At 60.9% G+C, this 25,354-nt stretch overlaps 1 protein-coding gene across 2 annotated transcripts in view; it reads left to right on the forward strand.

Annotated features, from left to right (window-relative positions):
- Nucleotides 1–2,249: 2,249 nt before the first annotated feature.
- The window catches only part of RORC (RAR related orphan receptor C), a 67,604-nt gene continuing 44,499 nt past the window's right edge, over nt 2,250–25,354 (forward strand). The window contains exons 1-2 of one of the 2 annotated variants that reach the window (XM_074938721.1): nt 2,250–2,362; nt 22,952–22,981. In XM_074938721.1, coding sequence (XP_074794822.1) covers nt 2,317–2,362; nt 22,952–22,981 — 76 coding nt within the window. In that variant the 5' untranslated portion in view covers nt 2,250–2,316. Of the gene's footprint in view, nt 2,363–22,893; nt 22,982–25,354 lie in introns of those variants that run through there. The other variant, XM_074938720.1, reaches the window with a different exon arrangement.

Below are 25,354 nucleotides of genomic sequence, written 5' to 3' on the forward strand. Positions count from 1 at the left end.
GGTCATGGGGGCTGGAAAGGAGACGGGGCGACCAGAGACATTAACGCCCCCCAGGCCCTCCTCTAGCCAAGGATCTCAAAGCACTTTTAAAACACCCACGAGCGTCCCCTCCCCCATGCAGGGTGTTACTGTCCCCCCACCTTCACATCTGGGAAACTGAGGCACGGTCAAGGCAAAGTGACTTGCCCCAGGCCATGAGGCTGGGAAGGGAACCCAAATGTCCTTCCATGCAGCCCTTCCAGCGCCCCTCTCTCCCAGCGGCGTGGGAAGTTTGCAGTGGACAGGCCATGAGTGGGAGCCCAGTGGGGTCATGGGGCGGGGAGGGGGATTCCCTTGAGGATGTAGGCCCCTATGCCTCTTCCCTTAACTCTGCCCCCTACTAGGTTGCAGTGCCCTGCACTGCCACTGGGGGGAGTTTCTGTGCCCCCTCCCCGCATCTCTGTGCGATGGTGTCAGTCAAGGCCCTGATGAACTGCCACCCCTTTCCCCTAGTTAGGGGGGCTTTTGCTGTTTTGTCCCAGGAGCATCCCCTTCTGGAGCGGGCCTGGACTCCCTCCCCGCCACGTTCAGAGCTGCCTGCTGCTGTGCACAGGATGGGGGTGACCTCTGAACCCCCCCCTCCAGCACCGTGGGGAGAGGGTGGGAGGATGTCCCTAGGGGAGAGCTATGGAGGGAAAGCGGCGGGGGGGGCAAGGGGGAAATGGAGTCGGGGTGAAGCCCTGCCACTCGGGGCATTTACACGTGGGTCCTTCAATGCCCTGGAGAGGTGATTGCAGAGGGCAGGGGCAGCAATGTGGGAACCAATGAGTCGTAGCCCCCATTGCTGCCAGGCAATCACAAGACTCCGGCAGTTTCGCTCCTGTCCCTTCTGCAGGGAGGGGCAGGTTGGGCTGCGGGGTGGGGGCTCTTCATGAGTTTTGTCCCACCTCTCAGGGCCATGAGTCAGGGCTCTGCGCAGCATGAGTGCCCAGGCCTGGAAGCTGGGGGTGACTGGCACTAGGGAAGACAGCAAAGTCTGTCAGTGCTTTGCCATTCCCCAGCCCCTCCGCAAGAGGCTGTAAGCAGAGATGTCTCCATGGGGGGAGGGGAAACTGAGGCACAGAGCCAGGCTTTCCCCCAAGGTCACATGGAGAGCAAGAAATAGAACCCAGGAGTCCTGACTGCCAGCCCCCGCCCCCCCCGCTTTAACCATTAGACTTTTTTCTCTTTCCAGAGATTGGACTAAAACCCAGAAGTCCTGACCCCCCCACCCCCTTCGGTGACCACGAAACCCCAGCTTCCCTAGGAAGCTCACGCAAACGACGTTCCCAGCATGGGCAGCGCCTGCAGCTTTATATCCAGGGAACAGAGAATTGCCTGGGGGGGGGGGCGGGGTGTGGACTTCCCCTACAAAAAATCTGAGCTGGGGAGGCAGGCAGGAGCCTTTCTCTGAGGGGTTCTTGGGCCACACTCCTGCTCAGCCCCAGGTTCTGCAGGGGATGCGATGGGAGGGTGCAGGGCTGGGCGAGAAGGAAGGAGGCTGTGGGGTGCAGGGGGCAAGAGGAGGGTCATGCAGGTTGCGAGGGTCATGCAGGGCTGGGGAGATGCTGGGCTGGGAGGAGGCTGGGGATGCAGTGGGGAGACGCTGGGTTGGGGGTGCAGGGGGATGCTGGGGTGGTGGGTACAGGGCTGGGGATGCTGCGATGGGGGGGAAGGGATGCAGCGAAGAGATGCTGGGGTGGAGGATGCGGAGCTGGGGGGAATGCTGGGAGGGGGGGTCGGGGAGGGACAGGGATGGGAGGATGCAGGGGAATGCTGGGGGTGCAGGATGCAGTGGGGGAGATGCTGGGGTGGGAGTGGTGTAGGGCAAGGCTGAGCTGCGGGGCTGGGCTAAGGAGATGCTGGGCTTGGGGGTGCGGAACTGGGCTGGGGCGCGGGGCTGGGGCAGACGCTGGGCTGGGGGAGCTGGGGAGTACGGGGCGGGGCGGGGGCAAGGATCCAGCGGGGAGATGTTGGGGGTGCAGGGGGGCGGGGCTGGGGAGACAGGGCAGGGCTGGGGACGCGGATGGGGGGGGGTGCAGGATGCAGCTGGAGAGGCTGGGGTAGGAGGGGCCGGGGCAGCGCAGGGATGCAGTGGGGCGATGCTGGGGGTGCAGGGGGGCGGGGCTGGGGAGCCGGGGTGCCGGGGGCGGGGCGGGGCGGGGCGATTGCAGCCGCCGCTCCTCGGGGAGCGACTCCTCTCCCCTGCCCGGCGCGTCCCTCCCGCCCCAGCGGCTGCTGCACCCGCCTGCCCGGGCAGAGGCGCCGAGGGTCCGGCCCCAGCGCGCAGCGGAGCCCATGGAGCCCGGCGGCGGCAAGCGGCAGCGGGACGGAGCCGGCAGAGGTGGGGCTCGGGGGAGCGCGGCACGGCGGGCCGGCAGCGCCCGGGGAAGGGGGCATCGGGGCAGCTGGCGAGAGCGGAGCCGGGGGCGGGGGGGGGGTATCGGGGCAGCTGTCAGGAGGGATCCCCCGGGGGTATTGGGGCAGTTGTCAGCAGGAGCCGGGGGGGTATCGGGGCAGCTGTCAGGAGGGATCCCCCGGGGGTATTGGGGCAGTTGTCAGCAGGAGCCGGGGGGGGGGGTATCGGGGCAGCTGTCGTGGGGGAACGGGGGTATTGGGGCAGTTGGTGAAGGGGAACGGGGGGTATCGGGGCAGCTGTCAGGAAGGAACCCCCGGGGGGGGGTATCGGGGCAGTTGTCAGGAGGAAGCCCGGGGGGGGGGAGTATCGGGGCAGCTGGTGAGGATGGAGCAGGGGGGTATCGGGGCAGCTGTCATGGGGGGACAGGGAAGGGGGAATGGCTGGTGGGGGCAGTGGGGAGTGAGGGGCAGTTAGGAAGGGGAGCGGGAGGTGTCGGGGCAGTTGGTGAAGTGGAATGGGGGGATATCGGGGCCACCTGTTAGGAGAGAGCGGGGGGGGTATTGGGGCAGCTGTCGGGAGGGAGCGGGGGGTATTGGGGGCAGCAGCCAGCAGGGAATGTGGGGTTGGTAAGGGGGTATGACTGGTGAGGGGCAGTTAGGAAGGAGGAGCGGGGGGTGTCAGGAGGGAGCAGGGGGTATCGGGGACAGCTGTCAGGAGGGAGCAGGGGGTATTGGGGCAGCTGGCGAGGGTGGAGCGGGAGGATATCGGGGGCAGCTGTCAGGAGGGAGCGGGAGGTATTGGGGGCAGCTGTCAGGAGGGAGCGGGGGTTATTGGGGCAGCTGGCGAGGGTGGAGCGGGAGGGTATCGGGGGCAGCTGCCAGGAGGGAGCGGGAGGTATCGGGGGCAGCTGTCAGGAGGGAGCGGGGGGTATTGGGGCAGCTGGCAAGGGTGGAGTGGGGGGGTATCGGGGGCAGCTGTCAGGAGGGAGCGGTGTGTATCGGGGGCAGCTGTCAGGGAGGACAGGAGGGTGGTAAGGGGGTATGACTGGTGAGGGCAGTGAGTGGTGAGGGGCAGTTAGCAAGGGGGAGCAGCGGGGCCCAGTCGACGTCATGGTGGCTGGCAGAGCAGCAGGGGAAGCTGGAGAGCAGTGGCAGCAGGGGCGTCCCTGGAAGGGGCAGGGCAGAGGCCCATGGGCGTCATGGCACCCAGCGGGTGTCAGCAGGGCACTGTGGGCATCGGTGGCAGCTGCCAGGGGAGGTGGGCCGAGCAGCGCTGCAGGCATCACGCTGGTAGATGCATGGGAGTGGGGGGGCGCTGGAAGGAAAGTGGGACCACATCTGGCTGCGATGGATGGCTTGAAGGGATCACCCTGCATGCGCTTCCCAGCCTGGCCAAGGACCCAGGGATAGGCTGATCCCTCTGCCAGGGGTACCTAGATGGGTGGGGGAAGTTTTTTCCCTCTTGCTCCACTTTGTCCTGTCCCATTTTGCTGACTTGGCAACCTGGTCTCTGGCCTAGTGTTGTTTATTCTGTGTGCCGTGACTTGGTTTTGCTTTATTCCCATGCCTCTCTGCCCGCCTGGTGCATCAGCAGTGGAGCTGTGCTAGCCAGGACCCTTCCCTGGGTGCTGCAGTGTACGTGTTCTAATGCAACATTGCCCTCTGCCAACAGGGATCAGAACTGTGCAATTGTGTGTCATGTGCCCTATACTGCTCAGCCAGAAGGGAGCGTGTCCTCTAGTTGGGTGGTAGTGGGGCTCTGTGTCCTACTCTCTTGCTTAGGGAGGGAGGATGGCCTGGTGGATAAGACACTCTCCTACAGCAGGAGAGATTAGTTCCAATCGTTCCCCTCTCTGGGCCTCAGTTTCCCCATCTGCACAGTGGGGACAATGACTCTTCTTTTGTCTGGCCTGTTTACGTGTGATCTCTGTGGGACAGGGATGGTTTCTCAAAGGGGACCTGATCCCAGCTGGGACCCTCCTAGGTGCTGCTGTAATCCATCTAATAAGGTTTCCTTTTGCCGTGAGGTTCCGAGAGGTGTAAAGTCACTGCGGATATTTTTTTTAACAGTTCAGGTCTCTCCAGGTTGTGCTGTTCCCTCCCTCTTCTTTTCTCCCCGAGTTGTAAACAACATCAGCTGCTTCTGTCCAGAGCCTTCAGCAAGTGATTTGCACGGTAGCTGCAGCGTGGTGCTAGACCAGGGAGCATCTGACCATAAGCTCGTTTCTGCGCCGTGAATATAGATCTTGTGGCGGCCTGTCCAGTTTCCGAGTTACTGTTCCTGGCTCCTCTGCCTTTTGGAGGGAGGCTTCTTAATCACCTTCTGCATGACTAGCCCCACCACCTGCTGTCCTCGGGGGGCGCAGAGCCCAGCACGCTGGGGGGCCAGGGACGCCGGGCGGGGGGAACGGCTTGCAGAATTTTGCCTGATGCTTGCAAAGTCCCTGCTGCAGGCACCTGTGACAACAGATGCTTCCCCTGTGCAGAGGACAGAGCGAGGGGCTGGGATAGGCAAGGGCCCTGCGGGGCGTTTTCCTTGGTGGCCTATTGCTTGACTCCGAGCTGTGAGGAGGGACCATAGGTCCCAGGCAGGTTTACAGGCAGCGCCACCCCGATCCCAGAAAACTGGGGTGGAGGGATATTGCTAGGCCTGGGGTGGGGGGGACCAAACCCTGGCTGGGCTCTGAGTGAAATCCTGGAGAGGCAGGATGGCTTAGTGGTTACGGCCCTGGCCATTTGGGAGGCCTGGGTTCACTTCCCTGCTGTGCAACCGGGCAAGTCACTTAGCCTCTGTGCCTCCGTTTCCCCACTGAGTCAGTCTACCAGGGCTAAAGTCAGTGCTTCTTCACCCTCCTGCATCCCGTTATAGACCTGCTTTAAGTGCAGGAAGCAGTGTTGTCTAGTGGCTAGATCTAGGGACACGGCACCATAGGTGTGGGACCCCTTCCGGGAGCTGAGAAGGGGGAGTGTGGTCAAAGGGCTGAGCGTTGGGACCTCTGGGCGCTGGGAAGGGAGCGGGGTCTAGCGGTTGGAGCAGTGGACTGGGTTTTAGGAATCCTTGGTTCTGTTCTGACCACTGGCATGGGGAGTGTGTTCTGGTGATTGTGTGTTAGGGCTTCTAGGTTCTGTGCTGGTTATGGGAAGGAGTGAGGGAGGAAGCTCCAGTGGACAGAATGGGGCAGAGACTGGAAGGCAGGACTCCTGGGTTCTATCCCTGGCCCTGGGAGAAAGGGTGACCTTATGATAGAGCAAAGGGGGAGCTGGGGGGTCAGGACTCCTGGGTTCTTTTCCCCAACTCTTCCACTCTCTGGGGGGCTGGAGCAAGTGATTTCTCTGTGCCTCAGTTTACTACTTCCCTTTGTCGCTGTCCGGGAGGGTAGAGGCGTGTGTCGTGAGGCTAAGTGAAGGCTGGTGAAGTGCCCGGGGATCTCAGAAGGCAGCGTTAGCAGACGTCCAAGTGTTCTGGTACGTGTGCTAGCCCCCAGGGCCCCGGCTAATGCCGCCATGCAGGAGCAGCAGGTGGACAGTGGTGGATGCACTGGGAGGTGCCGGGGTTGCTGGCAGAGGCTGCTGTTGCCTAACGCCGGGTGAGTTGCTGTCATGCAGACGAGGCTCTTGGTTTCCCTTTGGGTGTGTGTGTCTCCTTGGAAAGGGCCAGCGCTGGCAGATTAGGTGCCCGCACGCTGGTGGGGGCTGCGGTGGAGGGATATTGCCATAGCTGTTCGGTACCCAGCCAGGGGACCAAGCCCCAACTGGGATGTGAACATGTTACTGGAGGGGCAGGATGGTCCAGTGGTTAGCACACTAGCCTAGGACTTGGTTTGATTCCACAGACTCCCTGTGTGACCTGGGACTTGTCACTTAGTCGCTCTGTGCCTCAGTTTCCCCAATGAGGTTGATACTCTGGACTCACATGGGGGCACTGAGGATAAATATGTTGACAGTGTGTGGTGCTCAAATACTATGTCATGGGGGCCAGGCACGTGACCACAGATAGCTCCTGGCCGATGTGAGATTCAAGTAACCATGAAACCCTGAGCCTAACACCTCCCTTGTCCTCTCCCTCCGCAGGGCCCGGACCTCTCCTGGGGGAAGTGGAAAAGCCTGCCTCTCATCCCCCTCTGGTGGCTGGTCTGCTAATGCATAATAGCCTACTGCTGCCGGGGGATGGAGTTCCTCCTGCAGTCCTAGTGACAGAGGGGCCTGGGTGGCTGTGTTGGAGACTCTGGGTTCAAGCCAGGGTGGGGTGGGGTGGGGTGTCGGGGGGATTGTTATAAAAGCATCAGAGGGATGAAGCCCCTTTCCCATTGGGAGAACAGAGCATCCAGGGCGCACAGATCTCCTCAGGGCAGATGCTTTGGCGTATGAACGCCCTGAGCCCTTGGGGAGCCCAGCAGACACCTGTGGACTAAGGTTAGCTGCTCTTGGATCCTAGGCTGGTTGCATTTACACAGAAGGAGGTAAAGTGGTTAGAGCAGGGAGGATTGGGAGTCAGGTCATATTCTCCGCTCGGGGAACGGAGTGTGGTCTAGTGGTTAGAGCAGGGCGGGGTTTGGGAGTCCAGAGTCCTGGGTTCTAATCTCAGCTCTACTGTTGGCTTGCCAAGAGACGCTGGGACTGTGTCTCAGTTTCCCCATCTGTAGGAAGGGCATAACAATACTGGCCAAGCAAACTTTACAAGCAGCATAATGCAGCCTGGATGAAAGGTGCTGCAGCATCGTATTAATAACGCCGTGTTATATAAGAGCTAATTGATGTTGTGAGTAGCAGCGAGGACCGGTCAGCTGGCCGAGAGCATGTGTCAGGTGCAATTACTAGCGAGGGCGTCTGTAGCCACCTCTGGGATACACAGTGGCACATACCACTAGGGAATTTGCTAGGGAGGTGCCTCTGTTTCTCATCCCATGCAATACTCAGGGTGGGGTCAGCCCAGCACAGAAGCCTGGGCATCGCCCTCCCATGGGATCACCATTTTCCCATGGCTTTGTTTCAGCAGGGATCCCCGGCATAAACCTCGGTGACTGATCCATGCCCCCATCCCTCATCTCTGTAGCTCGGCTCCCAGTGTCGCCCAGGGAGGGACAGAGGACCCGGCTTTGGGCCATGCCGCAAAATTTGCAGCCAGGAAAGAGCCAACGTGGTTGATGCCAGCACGACTGAGTGGCTCAGACACTGACGTGTGGGACCTGGGTTCTGTTCCCTGCACAGGCAAATTACTTCCCTCTGTGCCTCAGTTTCCCCTCCCACCCTCTGTCCGTTTAGACTGTCAGCTCTTCGGGACTGTCTCTTGCTCTGTGTCTGTACAGCGCCTGGCACGGTGGGCCACGCTGGTGCTACTGTAATGCACCTAATAATGCCCGGGACTGTCTCTTGCTCTGTGTCTGTACAGCGCCTGGCACGGTGGGCCGCGCTGGTGCTACTGTAATGCACCTAATAATGCCTGGGATTGTCTCTTGCTCTGTGTCTGTACAGCGCCTGGCACGGTGGGCCGCACTGGTGCTACTGTAATGCACCTAATAATGCCCTGGTGGAAATGGAGGGGTACCCCCAGGCCCCTTGAGGCTGATTTTGATGGCTTGCTTCACAGACTGGGCCGGTGAGAGTGGCACCGTCCCTTGCAAACTGCACGTACTCATGCGCCCCCCACCCGCTTTTATTTTTAACCGGAGGGATGTAAGCTAATTATGTTAATGCGCCGGCTATGGCGCGAGGCAAAGCCGGCTCATGGCGCTCGACGCTGCCTGCTGCATAATCCCTTGGTAATCCCCACCCGGGGGTCACCCCCGTTTCCGCAGCTAGGGCCTGGCTGAGGTGGGAGAAGATGCAGGCAGCCCCAGGGACCCGATCCTGCCACGTGCGGCGCTCCCCCAATCCATGGAGGGCATTTGGCAGGATTGGGCCCATCTGCACGCTCCCTCTTTGCCAGGGGAGAGCCGCCCACTGGGCGAGATGGGCCCCTGCTCTGCTCCAGCCTTGCCAGCCCTACTTCAGCCTGCAGCTGCTGAGTGTCTGCACCCCTCTCTCCGTCCCTGCTCGTCAATCCAGATTTGGCCAGCGCCGCTAGCGATGACCAGCCCCACCGGGGCTACGCTGGCCCAGCTCAGCCAGGTGCCTTGTCCGAGGTACCCCGGGCTAGCGAACGTGGGGGGAGCTGCGCCCCCCGGCTGCTACTGCAGTGCGGCCCATACCGCCTTCGGTGCGCCTCTTCCACCGTTCTAGGCTTCGCGCCGCCTTTAATTGGTGTGAATCTGGGCCGGAGCAGCCCACGCCCACCGGGCGGCCTGTTGCAGTCAGCGTGTGGGCGCCTCTGGCAGACGGAGCTCTTCGTTTTCCTTCGTACGAGGGGGACATCCTCCCCCGGCCTTTCCAGCCCCCCAGCTGCAGGGGCAAGGGGCTTCTGCATTAGCCCAGCACACAGGCTGGGCCCCAGCATCAGACTCAGGACATCTGGAAAGGGCAGAGACCAGCTCCCTCCGTCTTTCAGGCCCAAGAACCCCCTTGTGCCTTCGTCCCACAGAGAGGGGATCCGCAAGTACCCTGGCACCCCTGGGGGCTGAGATGGAGAGATGGCATCTGCTGGCATGAGTGGGTGCAGTTCACAGTGGAGAACTCCAGGGGGTGTTTAGGAATGGTGGCAGTAGTGGGATAGTGGCTCATAAACTATCGGAGTGAGTTAAAATAAAGAATCTGGTGTAATCAAAGAGGTTCTTCACATGGGGAGGGGGTTGCTAAAGGTGGCAAGGGACCACCTGGCCTGGGGTCCCAGTATGGCAATGGGGACCCCAGTGTGGAAGGAGGTCAAGCACCTGTTGGCGTCATGCCTAGAGATCTCACCGTGCCGGTACGACAGGCCGCAATCTGACCCTCTATGCAGATGCTGCTTTGGCTGCTCCTAGTATGGGATGCCGATGCTTTGCTTCTCGCTCCCTTTAGCCTTGTCTCGCTCAGTTATCTGGGACTCGGCTCGTGCTAGGGGCTGTACAAGCCCAGGACAAAAGGCTGGTCCTTGCCCCAAGGAATGAAAGGTCCCGCCATCAGATCTAAGCCCCCATGCGAGCCAGTGGGAGCCCTCCCATCTGTTCCCATGGGAGTTGCTTTTGCTGCGGCTGGCTTAGATGGATTTGTGCCCCCTCCAGTGCTGGCTAGTCCCTGTCCTGCTGGTACAGTCTCCTCCCCACACCTGCCCCCCGGCCCCTTGCCCGTAGGGCTAGTGAATAGCAGCCAAGGGGGAGAATTCACAAGTCACAGGCCAATGAGGGCAGGGGTGCCTTCACCCGATTCTCAGAGCGATGTGGGGTTTTGGAGAGGGGAGTTGGATGCGGAGGAGAAGGCTCTTACGCCCCACAGCGACGGGCTGGCAAAAAGTGGCCGGTGTCGGGGTGGGAGGTGTGGAGGAGAGACTGGCAGGGTGCTTGGATCCCACAATGCTGGGGTGGGGCAGCGGGTGGTTGGGTGCTGTGCTTGGCACAGGAGTGTGAACTGGTTGGCGGGTGCTGTCCTTTTTGAGGGCTTCTGGGTACATGCTGGGCATGGCGTGGGCTCCGCATAAGGGCATGGTGAATGCCATGTGGGGCACAGGCCAGCAGGTAGGTGCGGAGCGGCGCTGGGCATGGGCAGGTGCCATGCGGGCACAGGCGCTGGCAGGAATGTGAACTGGCAGGTGGGGCTGCCGGTGGGTGCTGTGCCTGGCATGGGTGCTGCGTGGGGGCAGGGTGCGTTGTTGCTGCGTGGGGCGTGGGTTGGCAGGTGGGTGCGGGCATTGTGGGTGGGTGCTGTGTGGCTTGCTGCTGCGTGGGGTGCAGGCTGGCAGGCGAGTGCTGTGTGGGGGCCTGGCGGACAGTTGCTGTACGGGGTGCGGGCTGGGGAACATAAGAACGGCCACACTGGGTCAGAGCAATGGTCCATCTAGCCCATGTCCTGTCTTCTGACCATGGCCAATGCGTGACCATAACTGCCCGCAGCATTGCAGGTGTGGGCGGACAATGCCTTTGAATAGTGGCATTGTCCGCCTGCTCCCACAATGCCCTTTGCCACCCGTGAGCCACCTTCCATGGGTCCCCCCCTCAGATCCAGCTGTGCTGGGCCAAACGCCTCCCTGGGGATTTCAGTTGCCTTGCCTCAGAGTCGGGTTTGGCATGGAGTCCAAGCAGGGGAGTGGGGTCTAGTGGTTGGAACGGGGTGGGGGTCCTGGGAGTCAGGACTCATGGGTCCTGTTCTCAGCACTCGGAGGGGACTAATGAGTTAAAGGAGGGAGGGCTGGAGGGTTAGAACTCCTGGGTCCCTTTCTGACCTCTCGGAGAATATATGGTCTGGGGCAGGGGTGGCGTGGCCAACCTGTGGTTCCGGAGCCCCATTCGGCTCTTCAGAAGTTAACATTTGGCTCCTTGTCTTGGCACCGACTCCGGGGCTGGAGCTACAGGCTCCAACTTTCCAGTGTGCTGGGGGATGCTCACTGCTCAACCCCTGGCTCTGCCACGGGCCCTGCCCCCACTCCACCCCTTCCTGCCCCCTCCCCTGAGCCAGCCGTGCCCTCACTCCTCCCCCCCAGAGCCTCCTGCATGCCAGGAAACAGCTGATCAGGAGGGAGGGAGAGACACTGATAGGCTGCAGGTGGGCAGGAGGTGCTTGGAGCCAGGGGATCTGATGGGGGGCTGCTGACGTATTACTGTGGCTCTTTGGCAATGAACATTGGTAAATTCTGGCTCCTTCTCAGGCTCAGGCTGGCCACCCCTGGTCTAGGGCTTGGAGCAGAGGGAATGGGAGCCGGGACTCCTGGGTCCTATTCCCAGCTCTGCCACTGATTTGCAGTGTAATACAAGGGAAGTCATGTCTCTCCGTGCCTCAGTTTCCCCTTCTGTAGAACAGAGCAGCACTTAGCTTAGATTCATAAATTCCAAGGCCAGCAGGGACCTGGAGCAGTGACCATCTCGTCTGACCTCCCGAATGATAACCAGCCCGAGAACTGCCCTGAATTAATTCCTCTTTGAACTAGAACAGAGCTTTTAGAAAAGCAGCCAGTTTTGATCTGAGCGGGTTAATTTCTCTTTGTAAAGGACTTGTTAAACCCTTGGCTGCGTAGCTATTGGGCATTTCCCCCTGGGGAGCAGATCAATGTGTGTGTGAGCATGCGGGGAGAGGGGCCTCTGCTTGCCAACTCGTAACCCTCCGTGCGGGGCCATTCCAGCTCTGTTTGCTTTGCACTGAGAGGCTCTTTGTGCCAGGGGGCTGTCGCTTCGTCCAGCTGAAATAACAGCCAGCTCTGGGGTGGGACCCGGTCGCTCTTTACCAGCCCACAGCGACAGGCCCGGGAAGCAAAGATCCAGTCAGACCAGCAGGGGCAGCTTGGGGAATGAGGGTGTGCTGGCTTTGGAGAGTCGCCCAGCGCGGTGTCCCGGCGGGGTGCCGGCCGTTTGGGGAACAGGGAGGCTGTGATGTTCCAAGCCAGGAGCAGCTGAGTCAGCGCCATGGAATGCGGGGAAGGCTGCCATGGAAATGTTGGCTGTAAAAGCCCCGGCGGGCCACGGCAGCACCTCTGGAATAGCGCCTCCAGGAGCTACTGGCAGGTGCTGTACGGGTGGCAAGCAAAGCAGGGGCGGTTTGGGGAAAGGGCAGCCCCCCGTGTCTGTCTCACTCCACCCTCCCCGGGCATCTGCCCCCTTAGGAATTTACAGCTGGATAATGTTAGAGATTGCGGCCTCACGGTCCCCGAGAAGGGAGGTCCATTCTTTAATGCCCATTTCACAGAAAAGGAAACTGAGGGGTGGGGCTGAGAATAGAACCAAGGAGTCCTGGCTCCCAGTCCCCTGCTGTAACCACTAGGCCTCACTCTGCACCCGGATCTGAGAAGAGAAGTCTGCAGTCCAGGGATGGAGCATGCCTAGGTCACGGGCACAAGGGCCAGGAGTCAAGGCGCATGTGCTCTAGTTCTGCCTCTGCTACTCAAGTCGCTCTATTGTTCTGTGCCTCAGTTTCCCCATCTGTGACCAAATTCCTGGGGGGGGATTGTGAGATTCGCAGAGTTCCTGTCTGCCAAATTCTGGTTCATCCTCCATCCAATGGTGGGGTAGAAGGGCAGAATGCTGTAGTCAGACGTGTCCCATCGCGGGTGAGTCGGTGGGATGGGTTCCAAGAGGGGACATTGTGGGTGCAAGATTTCATCCCAGGAAGGGATCAGTGCTGAGTACAATCCCGTGCAGGGGTTCAAGGCGTCACGTGTTGCTTGAGCATTTAACAGTGGAAGCTCACCTGCGTGGGGGATCGGAACAGAGGGTCCCCTCTGCAAAGCTGCTCTCTGCATTTTTATTCCTGTCAGTTTCCCTGCGTAGACCAGCCCTTTGCCCTCAGTGGGGAGTGTCTCCTGCCCTGGCTGGGTGTGCTGGGAACCTGCGCTTCCTTTGCATTTTAAATCAAACCAGACCTCTCTCCCTGCCCCTTTTGCAGCTAGGCCTCCAGGATCTGTTGCCTTTAGCCCCTTCCCTCTCGCCGGCTTGCGCGGCCCTGAGCCTCCCGGCTTGGGGAGAAAGGGGAGCTATTTGTAAAGGGATTTTTGCTGCGAGCTGCTTGTGACGCCTGGCGAAAACCTTTCTACTTTCGGCCCTCTTGCTTGGCAGCAGGGAATTAGCTCAGAGAAAGGAAAGGAGTTTACTGGGCAGATAAGTGTTCTCCACTCCCTCCCACATCTGCTCCTGCAGGTGGGAGATTATTGCATTGACGTAAGGGAGGCAGAAGGTTAGTGATGGCTAAGCAGTATCCTTTCCCAGGTTGCCTGTCACTCTCCGGAGCCCCGATCGAAGAGCGTCGGAGCCATGCTCACTTCCTCGGAGGCGGCAGAACTGGCTGCCGAAGGATGAGACTTTAGGCTAATGCCGAGAGCGTCCGGTGGGGTCATCTCCCCGGGAGAGCGCCGTCGCTTGAGACACTGCCCCTTGTGGAGGGGCCCACGCTGCTCCTCGGGGTGGAGGGGATGCGGTCGTGCCTAGATGGACGGTCCTGCCTCGCAGAGCTCACCATCCAAGCAGAAGGGTCACGATCCCCGTGTTACAGGCAGGGAAACTGAGGCTTTGGGGCGGGGGGGGATGAAGCGATTGGCCAAAGGGAGTACGCAGCAGAGCCAGGAATCGAAGCCGAATCACCCCAGAGCTGTAACCCCAACACCCCGCGTCCCTTTCTGCCGGCAATATGCCTGGGCCTCCGTCCCAGCATCCCCTCCTCAAACCAGTGGGGCCGGGAGCGGGTCATTTGTCCCTGGCTTTTAATTTCACCATCTGCAGCCGAGTCCTGCTCCTAATAGCCCTGAGCTCCGGGGCGCAGAGCTGGTGACCGGGACCTTGTATTGACCAGCAGGGTCGCTTGGCCTTCCCAGGAGCCCTCAGCAAGGCAACTGCTGCACAGCTGGGCTGTGTCATTGCAAACATCTGGGCCGTGGGACCGCCCCACCCCTCCCTGGGTGGCCCAGACGCAGCAGCCAGCCCTAGGAAGCCAGAATCCAGCCTGTGGCAGTGGGGTGGAGAGGGTATGTGTGGGGGGCAGAGTGTTGTCATGCTGACTGGCACGTGGTGTTAGCAGCTCCCCAGTAATTTCTCTACAGGGTTTTTAGTTCGTTTTTTGTCCTCCTTGATGTTGGCAGGAATTCGCAGCAGAGGCCGGGGAAGGGTTGGGCTGGAGGAGGCTGCATCTGGCCTGGCGGTGCCGTGCAGTGGGCTCAGTCGGGGGTCAGGTTTACACCCCACTGCACATGGTGAACGGCAGGCTTCAGCCTGAAGACCCTCGGCCCGCTATCCCAGCCCAAGGTTCCCCCCACAGCTCTGCCGGTGTCCCTCAATCCTGCTCCCCACCCCCCTGCTCTGCCAGTGCCCCCCAGTCATGACCCACAGCCCCCTGTTTTCCAGACCTGCCCATGCACCCCAATCTGACCCACATTCTCCTCTGCTGTTCCTGCCCTAATCTCAATTCAGCTCCTGCTGTGTTATACTTGGAGGGAAGCAGCCGCTAGTGGGTAGAGCAGAGAGGGGTTGGAGGCAGGACTCCTGGGTTCCCATTCCGCCACTGACTCCGTACAAATATAAGATACTGGGCAAGTCACGCCCTCTCTCTGCCCAGCTGTGATGTGGAGTGCAGTTCACATTTGAAAAGCTCCCCGTTATTCTTCCAGGCTGGTTTCTCAGCTCACTGGCGGTTGCCCTGGCGCAAATGACGACTGTTCGCTGGATGGTGTCTATGATGTGGACATGCACTTCTTGGCAGTGTGAAATCCCCGCCATCCATCCCAATTTGCCATCCATCCCAGTTTACCCTCCTGCATTGAGCTAATGCTACATCTGGGTTTAGGTCTCCAAGGTTAAAATCTGCGATCTTTCCGTTGTCTGTCTTGTCTGTTTAGGCTGTGAGGCAGAGACTGTCTCTCATTGTGCGTCTGTGCAGCGCCCGGCACAACAGGGCCCTGATCTCGGCTGGGGCAGGGACTGTCTCTCGCTGTGTGTCTGTGCAGCACCCGGCGCGGCGGGGCCCTGATCTCATCTGGGGCACGGACTGTCTCTTGCTGTGTGTCTCTGCAGTGCCCGGCACCACGGTGCGCTGATGGGAGCTGTTTGGGAATTTTTTTGACAAAATGTTTTTTGGCCGAAAAACGCTAATTTTTTTGAAAGTGAAGTTGGCTGAAACGTACCGGGTTTGATGAAACCTTTGCTAGGCAGGTTTCTCAAGTTCGGGGTGGAATTTCTGGAGGGGGAGACCCCAGCAGAGCCAATGGCCTAGTGGTTAGAGCCCTCCCCTGGGGCGTACAAGACACAGATTCAAATCCCTTCTCTGCCTGATTCAGAGCAGGGACTTGAACCTGGGCCTTCTGCACCCCATAACCACTAGGGCATGGGATATTCTGAGGTCTCCCCCTGGGGTTCTGTAGAAGATTCCCAGAGCTCTCTGTGGGCTCCCCCCCACGTGGAATCAAACTGAATGCGACTCATTTTGAGGTTTTGACGAAATTGAATTCTCGTTTTCCGGCCCGGCCCCGGCCCTGGCCCTGATCTTGGCAGGGGCGTTTCTGTGCCTCCATCGAACAGCCAGGCAGTACCAGGAATAATCCAGATGCTGAAACAGCCCATCTGGATCTGAACTGAGGAGTGTCTTGGTTGCTGTCCAACGAGCTGCTCTTGGCTGAGGGACCAGCAAAGCAGCTCTGGGGTCTGCGTCCCACCCCCCCTTCCGGCCATCTGCTGCTGCAGCACCTTGCAGAGCAACAGTTGGCCCATCCCCGACTTCCCCGCTCCTACCCGGGGAGAGCTCTGATCCCTGTGCCAGCGAAGCACCGAGAGCCAGCAGGGTGTGCGTGTCGGTCGTTATGTAATAGCTGCCTACTGAGGGCGTGTTGTTTGCCTAGGTGTGAGATTATACAAGAGCTGTGGGTTCTGGATACTCCCTGTGCAGATCACAGGAGCCAGAGTCCTGAGTGCCGACCATTATGCCATGGGAGCAGCTCTCCTGGGCGGGGAGAGGGTAGCCGGCCCCTGGCCTGGGTTTCTAGAGAGATGGATGTGAATCCTGGCTCTGCTGCTGACTTCTTGTACGAGCCCTGGCAGGTCCCTTCCTCTCACAGGCATAGTTCCTCCATCTGTAAAATGGGGAGAAATCAGCCTGCCTTTGCGTAGTAGATTGTGAGCTCTGTGGGGCCGGGACTGTCTCTCACTGGGTGTCTGCAGCGCCTGGCACAATGGGGCCCTGATCTCGGGTGGAACAGGGACTGTCTCTTGCCATGTGTCTGTGCAGCGCCTGGCGCAGCGGGGCCCTGATCTCAGGTGGAACAGGGACTGTCTCTTGCTGTGTGTCTGTGCAGTGCCTGGCGCAGCAGGGCCCTGATCTCAGGTGGAACAGGGACTGTCTCTCGCCGTGTGTCTGTGCAGCGCCTGGCGCAGCAGGGCCCTGATCTCAGGTGGAACAGGGACTGTCTCTTGCTGTGTGTTTGTGCAGCGCCTGGCGCGGCGGGGCCCTGATCTCAGGTGGAACAGGGACTGTCTCTCGCCGTGTGTCTGTGCAGCGCCTGGAGTGGCAGGGCCCTGATCTCAGGTGGAACAGGGACTGTCTCTTGCTGTGTGTTTTTGCAGAGCCTGATACAACTCTTCTAAGCGCTGCTGTAATATAAATTATAGTGACCTGGGATGTGGTTCTCTGTGGGCTTTTGCAGGGGCCTCGGATCATGGATTTCTGCTGTTTTTTTCCCCTCCACCATGTGGGCAGGGCTTTGGGCTCCCAGCAGTGAGCTACTGGCAGGATCCCAGCTGAGCCTGGCTGGGTATGAACCTGGAACCTTCTGTGCTACAAACACCATCTTCTACCCCTGGAGCTAAAGGAGCAACACCATTAGCTGGTAGCTATAGTAGACTCTTATCCTCTTAGACAGACCAGCTACTAGAGGGGGGACAGAACCCTACACTCCCCTAGCGAGGCATTATTATTACTGTCTGCGCTGAGCCCCAGGCATGGACCAGAACCCAGGGTGCTAGGCGCTGTACAAACCCAGACCAGAGATGGTCCCTGCCCCAAAGAGCTGACAGTCTGAGTAGGGGCATCTGTCCTGTGTTGGTTCTTGGGACTGAGGGAGAGGGGAGATGCCAGATCCTTTAATCCCTAGATTGCGAGTTCACCCCCGGCCCACCTTGTAGGCACGAGGTGACTCAAGGACTGGAGCGGCCGTCGGGAGTGAGCACCCCAGGTGGGGGGGGAGGGGTCCCTCCAGGTTGGCAGGGGAGCGGTTCGAAGTTTGCCTGTTGTCTGCAGAACTGTCAGTCCAGCATGTAAAAAGCCAGGCCAGGTAGGGGGCTGCAGAGGGCTGTGGAGCAGGAATTGCGCCCAGGCCAGTTCCCCTCAGCAGCCCAGGCGTGGTTCCAGCGACCACAGGCAGCTCCGGCCCAGGCCCACGAGCTCCCGGCAGCACTGCTGGCCGACGTGAGGCCGCTTGTGTCAGGAGCAAACCCTCTGGCGCTCCCCTGGAAGAGCTGGCGCCGCCAGTCAGCTCCCAGAGGGTGACTGCATGGCAGGGCCACTCGGCAAGCAAACGGGGCACCAGCCACGCATCAGCCCCAATCAATGGCTGTGACTACCCGGCGGGGGCAGGCTGAGAACTGGCGAGCCAAGGGGCACCGCGGGGGATGTCTGGGCCTGGCAGCCTCCTTAGAGCGTCGCCCTCTGGGCTCCTGCAGTGCAGGTTGGGTTGGCATCCCCGTCACTCAGCCGGAGGGGGGGCCCAGTGCTGCCCCTTCCCCCCGAGCTTCGTGTAGCGTTGCTGTGAGACTGTTGTAAAGCCCCTTTTCCTCACCCCAGAGGTGGCTGCATCTCAGTGCTGGGCAGGGGATCCCTGTATGAACAGCCCCAGCGCCCCACCCCAGAGGTGGCCGCATCTCAGCGCGTGCTCCAGACTGGGATAAAAAGCTATCGGGAGGCAGCGTGGCTGCTGGGTGTGCAGGCGATGGCTGCTAGGGGTCCCAGGCCCCATGTCTGCTCAGGTGCCTCCCTGTGCTGTGACTCAGACACGTGTGGCTGGCAAGCGGCCAAGGCCCAGGAGCTGGGTTATGTAAGCAGGGAGTTCAGGCAAGGCCAGCGTGGGGGTTGGGCCACGCTCCCCCACCCTGCCCTGCTTCCCCTTATTCAAACCCCACCCAGCAGGGGGCAGCAGGCAGCTGAGTGGGCACAGGGTGGCGTAGAGGGCCAGACCCTGGGTGGGGCTGACAGTACAGGGGTGCCTAGGGGCCCCGACCAGGATCGGTGTGCTGAGTTCTGCGCCCTGACCTAGAGTGGGGTCCCAGTTGTGTCAGGTGCTGCATAGATCCCACCCACCACACCTGCTCACCCCGAGATCGGGGTCCCCCTTTGTGCCAGGCGCTGCCCAAACCCAGACCAAGATCAGGCTCTCCACAGGAACCCAGGGATTGTACAGGCTCCAGTTCTGAGATCAGGGGCCCCACGGGGATGGGACCCAGGACTGGGCCTTACAGGCCCCAGGACTGAGATCAGGCCCCCCACACTCCAGAGTGAGACAGTCGCTGTCCCACAGAGCCCATAGCCCAGGGGGTACAAGGCCGGGGAGAATCTCGTCTCTTTCGGCCTGAGATTTTTCTCCAATTCTTTGCTATCTTGTGCCACTAACTCTTGGCCCTGCACGCGGCCAGTGCTTGAGCCCTTCTGATTGGAGGCTGGCTGGGCTGCCAGATGGGACGAGAGCACCATGGTTCCTGCCACAAATTCAAAACCTGCCCCCCTTCCCTGCCCGCCACAGCCACACTGTGAAAGGCCCATGGGTGCTGGCTTAAACTGGGCCAGCTCTGCTTGGGCCTGTGGGGGTGGGAGGCTTGGAAAAGGGAAATAAACTAAAAGCTGCAGGAGTAGACTCTGGGATTCTCTGCCCATCAGGTGCCCGGTGCCATGGCTGACCCGCCCTGAGGGGGATCGGTCCCCCTGTTACTCCCCCAAGGGGGATCAGACCCCTCGATAGTTCCCAAGAACAAGGGTTTGTGCTGGGCCCCGTCTCAGAGCCCTCTGCTCCCCCAGGCCCATGGGCCACAGCACTGGCTGCTGCAAAGTGTCTCTGCCCTTGAGTGGGGAGCATGGCCCAGGTGGGGAGAGGGCCGTGAATCGGGGGGCGGGAGGGAGGTCCCCACTTCAAGCTTCAGCGAGCCGGGACGGTCTCAGCTTCTAGTAGGGCAGGGCTCTCTCCAGCCCCCAAAACCACCAGCTGTTTGGGGGAGAAAGGGCCAGGCCCAAGGCCAGACCCACTTCCCCTGCAGACAGGGCTGGACTCTCCTGGCTGCAGCAGGGGACACACGGGACCCTGAGTGCACCTTGCAGCCCCAACTGCCCGCCCTGGGTGAGTCCCTCCTGGGGGAGCTCTCTCCACTCGGCCAGCCCCATCCTGGGGTACCAGCTCCAGCCCTGCGCAGAGATGGCCCCGGAGCCACGGGGGTTAAGGCAAGGAGCGAAAATAGCAAAGCTGCTTAGGAGGGTGGCATGGCGAACGTGCGGCTTTCTCCAGGCTCAGTACTCAGGGACGCTCAGCAAGCTAATCAGATTGATTTTCCCTTTCGGGGGGTGGGGGTGGAGGGGCAATTAACCCTTTTTTGTAGCCTGCGGGTCGGGATTGAGGGGCACTGACTGAGCTGGAAGGGGCAGGGCTAGGATAGCAGGGGCTGCGGATCGGGATTGAGGGGCATGGGCAGACCTGGGGAGAGGGGGAGGCAGGGCTGGGCTAGCAGGGGCTGTGGGTTGGGATTGAGGGGCAGTGGCAGAGCTGGGGGCGTAGGGCTGGGCTAGCAGGGGCTGTGGGTCGGGATTGAGGGGCAGTGGCAGAGCTGGGGGGGCAGGGCTGGGATAGCAGGGGGCTGCGGGTTGGGATTGAGGGGAGCAGCAGAGCGGGGGGCAGGGCTGGGCTAGCAGGGGACTGTGGGTCGGGATTGAGGGGCAGCGGCAGGGCTGGGATAGCAGGGGGCTGCGGGTTGGGATTGAGGGGAGCGGCAGAGCAGGGGGCAAGGCTGGGCTAGCAGGGGCTGTGGGTCGGGATTGAGGGGCAGCGGCAGGGCTGGGGGGCAGGGCTGGGCTAGCAGGGGCTGTGGGTCGGGATTGAGGGGCAGTGGCAGGGCTGGGGGGCAGGGCTGGGCTAGCAGGGGGCTGCGGGTTGGGATTGAGGGGCAGTGGCAGAGCGGGGGGGCAGGGCTGGGCTAGCAGGGGCTGTGGGTCGGGATTGAGGGGCAGCGGCAGAGTGGGGGGGGCAGGGCTGGGCTAGCAGGGGCTGTGGGTCGGGATTGAGGGGCAGCGGCAGAGCGGGGGGGCAGGGTTAGGATAGCAGGGGGCTGTGGGTTGGGATTGAGGGGCAGCGGCAGAGCAGGGGGGGCAGGGCTAGGATAGCAGGGGGCTGTGGGTCGGGATTGAGGGGCAGCGGCAGAGCGGGGGGGCAGGGCTAGGATAGCAGGGGGCTGTGGGTTGGGATTGAGGGGCAGCGGCAGAGCAGGGGGGCAGGGCTGGGCTAGCAGGGGCTGCGGGTTGGGATTGAGATGTTTCTCCCAATATCCCAGCTGTGGGCTCCCTAGATCTGCCGATGCCCCCTCAATCCCAGCCCCCACCCTCTATCGCAGTCACCACCTTCCCCACCGCCACACACCCAGCTCTGGGATGTACCTTGGTTCCTGGAGTGGGAGGGGAAGTGGAAACTCTCTAAGGAACTTACAAAGCGCAGAGGGGGGGCGGGGGGTGTGTGCTGGGATAGGCTGAGGGGGACGATGCTGTGTCTCCCTGGCTCAGTCCCAGGGGGCACGAGGTTTCGTGCTGCCCGGGTCCAGGTGCTGTGGGGTCCAGGCAGGCTGGGCTGGGTTGTGCTCTGCCCCACGTGATTCCAAGTAGAACTGACCCCGCAAGGTCCTAGAGCATAGCCCCTGCCAGGAGCCCCGGGGAGTGCCCACTGCAAGTCCCGCAAAGGGAGGGAGTGGGGTCCAGTGGTTAGAGCAATGGGCCTGGGAGTCAGGACTCCTGGGTTCCATTCCCAACTTTGCCACAGACTCGTTGTGACCTTGGGCATGTCGGGGGGCTGATCCTGCCCCATGTTCTGTAGCGTGCCCGGAGCCCCTCCAGCGAGATGTGCGAGACCTGGGGGTGCCACATCTCATAGGCGCCCCCAGAATCCATCCAGTCCCACATGGGCAGGCAGGCAGCAGGATTTCTGCCCCGCTCGTTACATCCTCCTCTGCCCTGCCCTGAGAGAAAACGAGCCCAAAGGGCTGAGCCAACGCTGACCCTTTCAATAAAAAAGGGCCTTAAAGGGAATTTTGCAGAAACCTCTCAATGGGACCTGGTGATGATTGTCCATCAGCTCAGAGAATGGCTGTGTTACTGCCCATTCCCACCATGGGGCAGCGGTCTCTGCTATGGGGCACAGAGAGCGTCTATCTGCCCAATCGCATACAGCCTCACCTCTCTGTCCATCCATCCCCACACACCCCATCTGTCTACCCATCTACACCTATAACCTCATCTATCTGTCCATCCATCTTCATACACCACCATCTGTCTCTCCATCCACTCCTATGCACCCCCATCTGTCTAAGGTACTTACCTGCCCCCCCCTTATTTTAGCAACCAAGTGCTTCCCAATCTATAATGGCTTCATCCTCACAGCCCCCCGAGAGGCAAGTACAGTGTGGTTAGTCTCACTGTACTGGGGAAACTGAGGCACAGAGAAGCTAAGTGAGTTGCCCAAGGTCACTCAGGAAGTCTGTGGAAGAGCAGGGACTTGAACCCGGGTCTCCCGATTCCCAAGCTTGCCCCCTCACGACTGTGTGAATGCAGGGGGTTCCTGAGATCCGCTGGAACAGTGCGGCATCGTTTATTACTGAGTCACTTATTAATCCGTCTGATAACCCTACCCAGTCACTGAGTTATTAATCAGGATATTGGGCATGTGCTTATGGGGAGAGATCAATCAATAAGCGATGGCTCCCACTGAATAATGAAAAGCTCCGGTCTTTCCTCTCGGCTCGCCTCGGCGTCTTGCAGCACCCCCCGCCGCCCCTCCGCTCTGGCCTTGGCGCATGCAGGCCGCTGCAAGCCAGTACTCCGAGCCTGGGGCTTTGCCATCTCACCCCCCCTTGGCATCCTGTCCCCTCCCTCCCTGCCGTCCCACATTCGCTCCCCCCTCCACTCAGCCCACGATCCCAGCCTCCAGCGCCCACCTGGTCCGTTCTCTCACCAGCCCCTTGGCGCTCTCTCCTGTTCTCGGGAGGAGCTCACTGCGAACGTCCGCCCAATGAGCTCATCTCCTCCCGCACGGCCCTCCTTACACCTTCAGAACTCCTCCGCCGGGGCTGGTCTGCCACCATGCTGCGAGCCCGGCTCCCCCAGCTGCCTGGGTCCGGCTGGTCTTGCGTTTAGATTGTCAGCACGTTGGGGCAGGGGCCGTCTTTGTTCTGGGTTTGTACAGCGCCTGGCGCCAGGGGGACCTGGTTTGTGACTGGGGCGCCTAGGTCGTGCTACTGTAATATACCTAATCAATAATGTACAGCGCCTAGCACCGTGGGGACCTGGCTCACACATGAGGTGCCTCGGTGCTACCCCAGTGCAAACAGCGATAATAATATTGTTTTGACATACCAAGCACTGCGTGTGCGTCATTCCCAGATGCTCTGATTGGTCTCTGCTGTAAGGTCTGCAATGGGGCATGGCCCAGGGGCATTTGCCCAGGGGTCACTTGCACTGAAAGGGGGAGGTGCTGGATAAATTGGGGTGGGGAATGGGTTGTAGAGCGTTTCTCCTGGAGGGTCTAGTGATTAGAGCAGGGGGGCTGAGAGCCAGGACTCCTGGGTTCTGTTCCCAGCTATGGGAGGGGAGTGGGGGCTAGTGGGCTAGTTGAGGGGAATTGGGGGCTGGGAGGACTGGTAATCAGTCCCCTGGGTTCTATTCTGAGGGGCTGGGAGCCCCGCTTGGTGCCTCAGTTTCCCCACGAAGCTCCAGTGGGCATTTGGGAGGGGTGGCAGGCTCTTGGGGGGGATGCCTGCAGGGGTCCTGCTGCAGCTGCCGTCTCACCCCATCTCTCTTTTGGTTGCAGGCCCGATCGCCATGAAGAAGACGCACACCTGTAAGTACAGTTCCTGCCAACGGGCCTCTCACCCTTTGCACTGCGCCAGACATCCTGCCCCAGTGCGGATCGCGGGCCCTGCCCCTAATTGTCCACGGGGCACAAGGGAGATCTGCAAAGCCCAGCACAGCTTAGACCCTCTTGGCTCACATGGGGATGTGCTGTAGCAGAGGCAGCATGGTCTAGTGGGCTGAGCAAGCGGACTAGGACGCCTGATACTGCTGAAATCAAGCCAGGCACCTACACCGTGCCTCAGTTTCCCTCCTGTACAGTGCGAACTGGGATACCTGGCCGACTCTCAGGAGTTGGGCAGTTCTTTGTGCCTGACTATGGTTCTGTTTATAAAGGGCTAATAAGCAAGGGAGAGGTTGGTTAATTAATTATAGAGTCTTGTAATACCCAGGAGCTCAATAGCAGGTTGATATTAGTCTGTGGCCCCTTCTCACAATGTAGATGCAGCCAGCTCACATCTGGAACAGGTTCATGGCGTCTGTTCACCCTTTGTTACAGCAGGGTAGAGTTACCATTGAAACTCGCTTACCACTTAGCAGCTGGCTTTGTCTCAGGGCTCTAAAACCCACCGGCTGGCTTGGATTGCTGTCGGGCCTCGCCAGGGTAGGGGGACAGGACTGCTGGTCCAAAGTGGGCGTTATTTGATCCAGGGGTTCCCGAGATACAGCCCCCCTGAAAAGTCACGTGACAGCCAAATGTTAGGGGTTTTAAGGGGAAGGGGGTGATGGGGGATAAAGAGCCCTTGGCATGGGGGGAAGAGGGCACCCAGAGCTCCTGGCATGAGGGAGGAGGGGAAGATGGGGTGCAGCAGAAGGGGAGGGTGAGGGTTGACATGGGGGGGAGGGGAGGGTGGCGCCCTGGGAACGGGTGGTGAGAATGGAGAGGTGCAATGAGCTCGGCCGACGCAAGCTACTCAAAGCCGGCGTGGGACATTGGTCCAGAGCACCCCGGGTTCCTCCCCACGCAGGGGGTGCCAGCACTGAGCGTGCGTCTTTAGGGACTGTCCCGTCCTACCCCGGGAGGGGTGAGATCTTCAGCAGGTGGTGGAACAGCCTTGTCCCAGCTTTGACCAGCCGGTGCGTTGGGGCACGGGCAGGCGCTGCTGGGAGAAGCAGGATGGAGGCCAAGAACCCTGACACCACCCCACCCCCCCCCCCCACCCCCAGCTTGCTCTCAGGAGAGGAGCAGACAGATCTTGCATATATTACACCCAGCTCCTCCTGTATTTGCTGTTCCAGTGCGGCTCCCTGTCTCTTCAGCTGGGCCGACGGAAACGGGGACGCTGGGGATATTTCCAAACAGGGCTGGGTAAACAACATCCTTGCAATATCGGCTTTGCAAGCCTCTTGCATGCCAGATTTCTCTGGCATCTGTGCCTGCCAACCCCCGCAGCAGCAGCCAGCGCTTGGTGCCGCACAGAAAGGCCCCGGGTCCAGCCCTGTGATGCCGCCCTGTGATTCCTTCCTGACCCTGAAGGCCTGAAGCATGGGAGTTGCCATCGTTAAAGAATCGTCTGGTGTGCTCTGTCTCCCTCTTGTGGCTGGATTATGCAAAGAGGTCGAGTCGGCTGATGGTTTTGGGCTAACAGACGAGCTGCAGCTGAGGCTTGTGCATTCGGAACGAGGGGGCTGTGGGTTCGGTGGGTAGCCTGCCCTGCCTTGGCAAGCCCCAGGTCTGGGTGCCCGCCTGTCTGCAGCAGGGCATCCTGGAGATGCACAGCCCCTGCCTTTCCTTTTCTCGGCGGGCTGCCCTGTTTAACCCCCTGCTGCTGGGGCTGGCTGGGCCTAGCTGCGCCTGCCAGCGGGAGGGGAGGGGGGCCTGTTTCTCCCTGGCTCTGCCTGGGGGCTCCTTCTCAGCCAGAGCCCCTGCCGTGCACGGTGGGGGGGGGGCGAGGTAGAGGCAGGCGCTGCGGTGAGCGGCAGGTTTGGTTTTCACAGTGCTGTGGTTAACTTGTCCCGAGGTGTGAACGCTCCTGGGGGGGGAGGGGGGAGAAGGAAGCCTGGAGGGGGGTGTTCTCTCCCCAGCCCACCTGCTGCAGAGGCTGGTCCCCCTCCCCCCACCTCACCACAGGGAGAGAACCAAAGCACAGCTGCCCCGGGGCTGAGCTGGTGCCGGGGGGCCCCACAGGCCACTTCCTCAGGAGGGTCCCAGGGAGGGGTGGGGGATCTGGCTGGGGGCATGGGGACCATGCCAAGGCAGTGGGGGTTGTATCAGCTGAGCCCTTCCCAGCGGGCCGCGCGGCTCCGTGGGTGTCTGCGTCGTGCCTGGGAGGGGGTGGGTGTGGGCGGGCGTTAGCAGGGCCCTGGCTGGCGCAGGGGGTTGTCGTGGGGCTGGAGATCCTGCCGCCTCTCTGGTTCGAGC

The sequence above is a fragment of the Natator depressus genome, chromosome 24, assembly GCF_965152275.1.
Source record: "Natator depressus isolate rNatDep1 chromosome 24, rNatDep2.hap1, whole genome shotgun sequence".
In the NCBI taxonomy this organism is placed as follows: Eukaryota; Metazoa; Chordata; order Testudines; family Cheloniidae; genus Natator; species Natator depressus.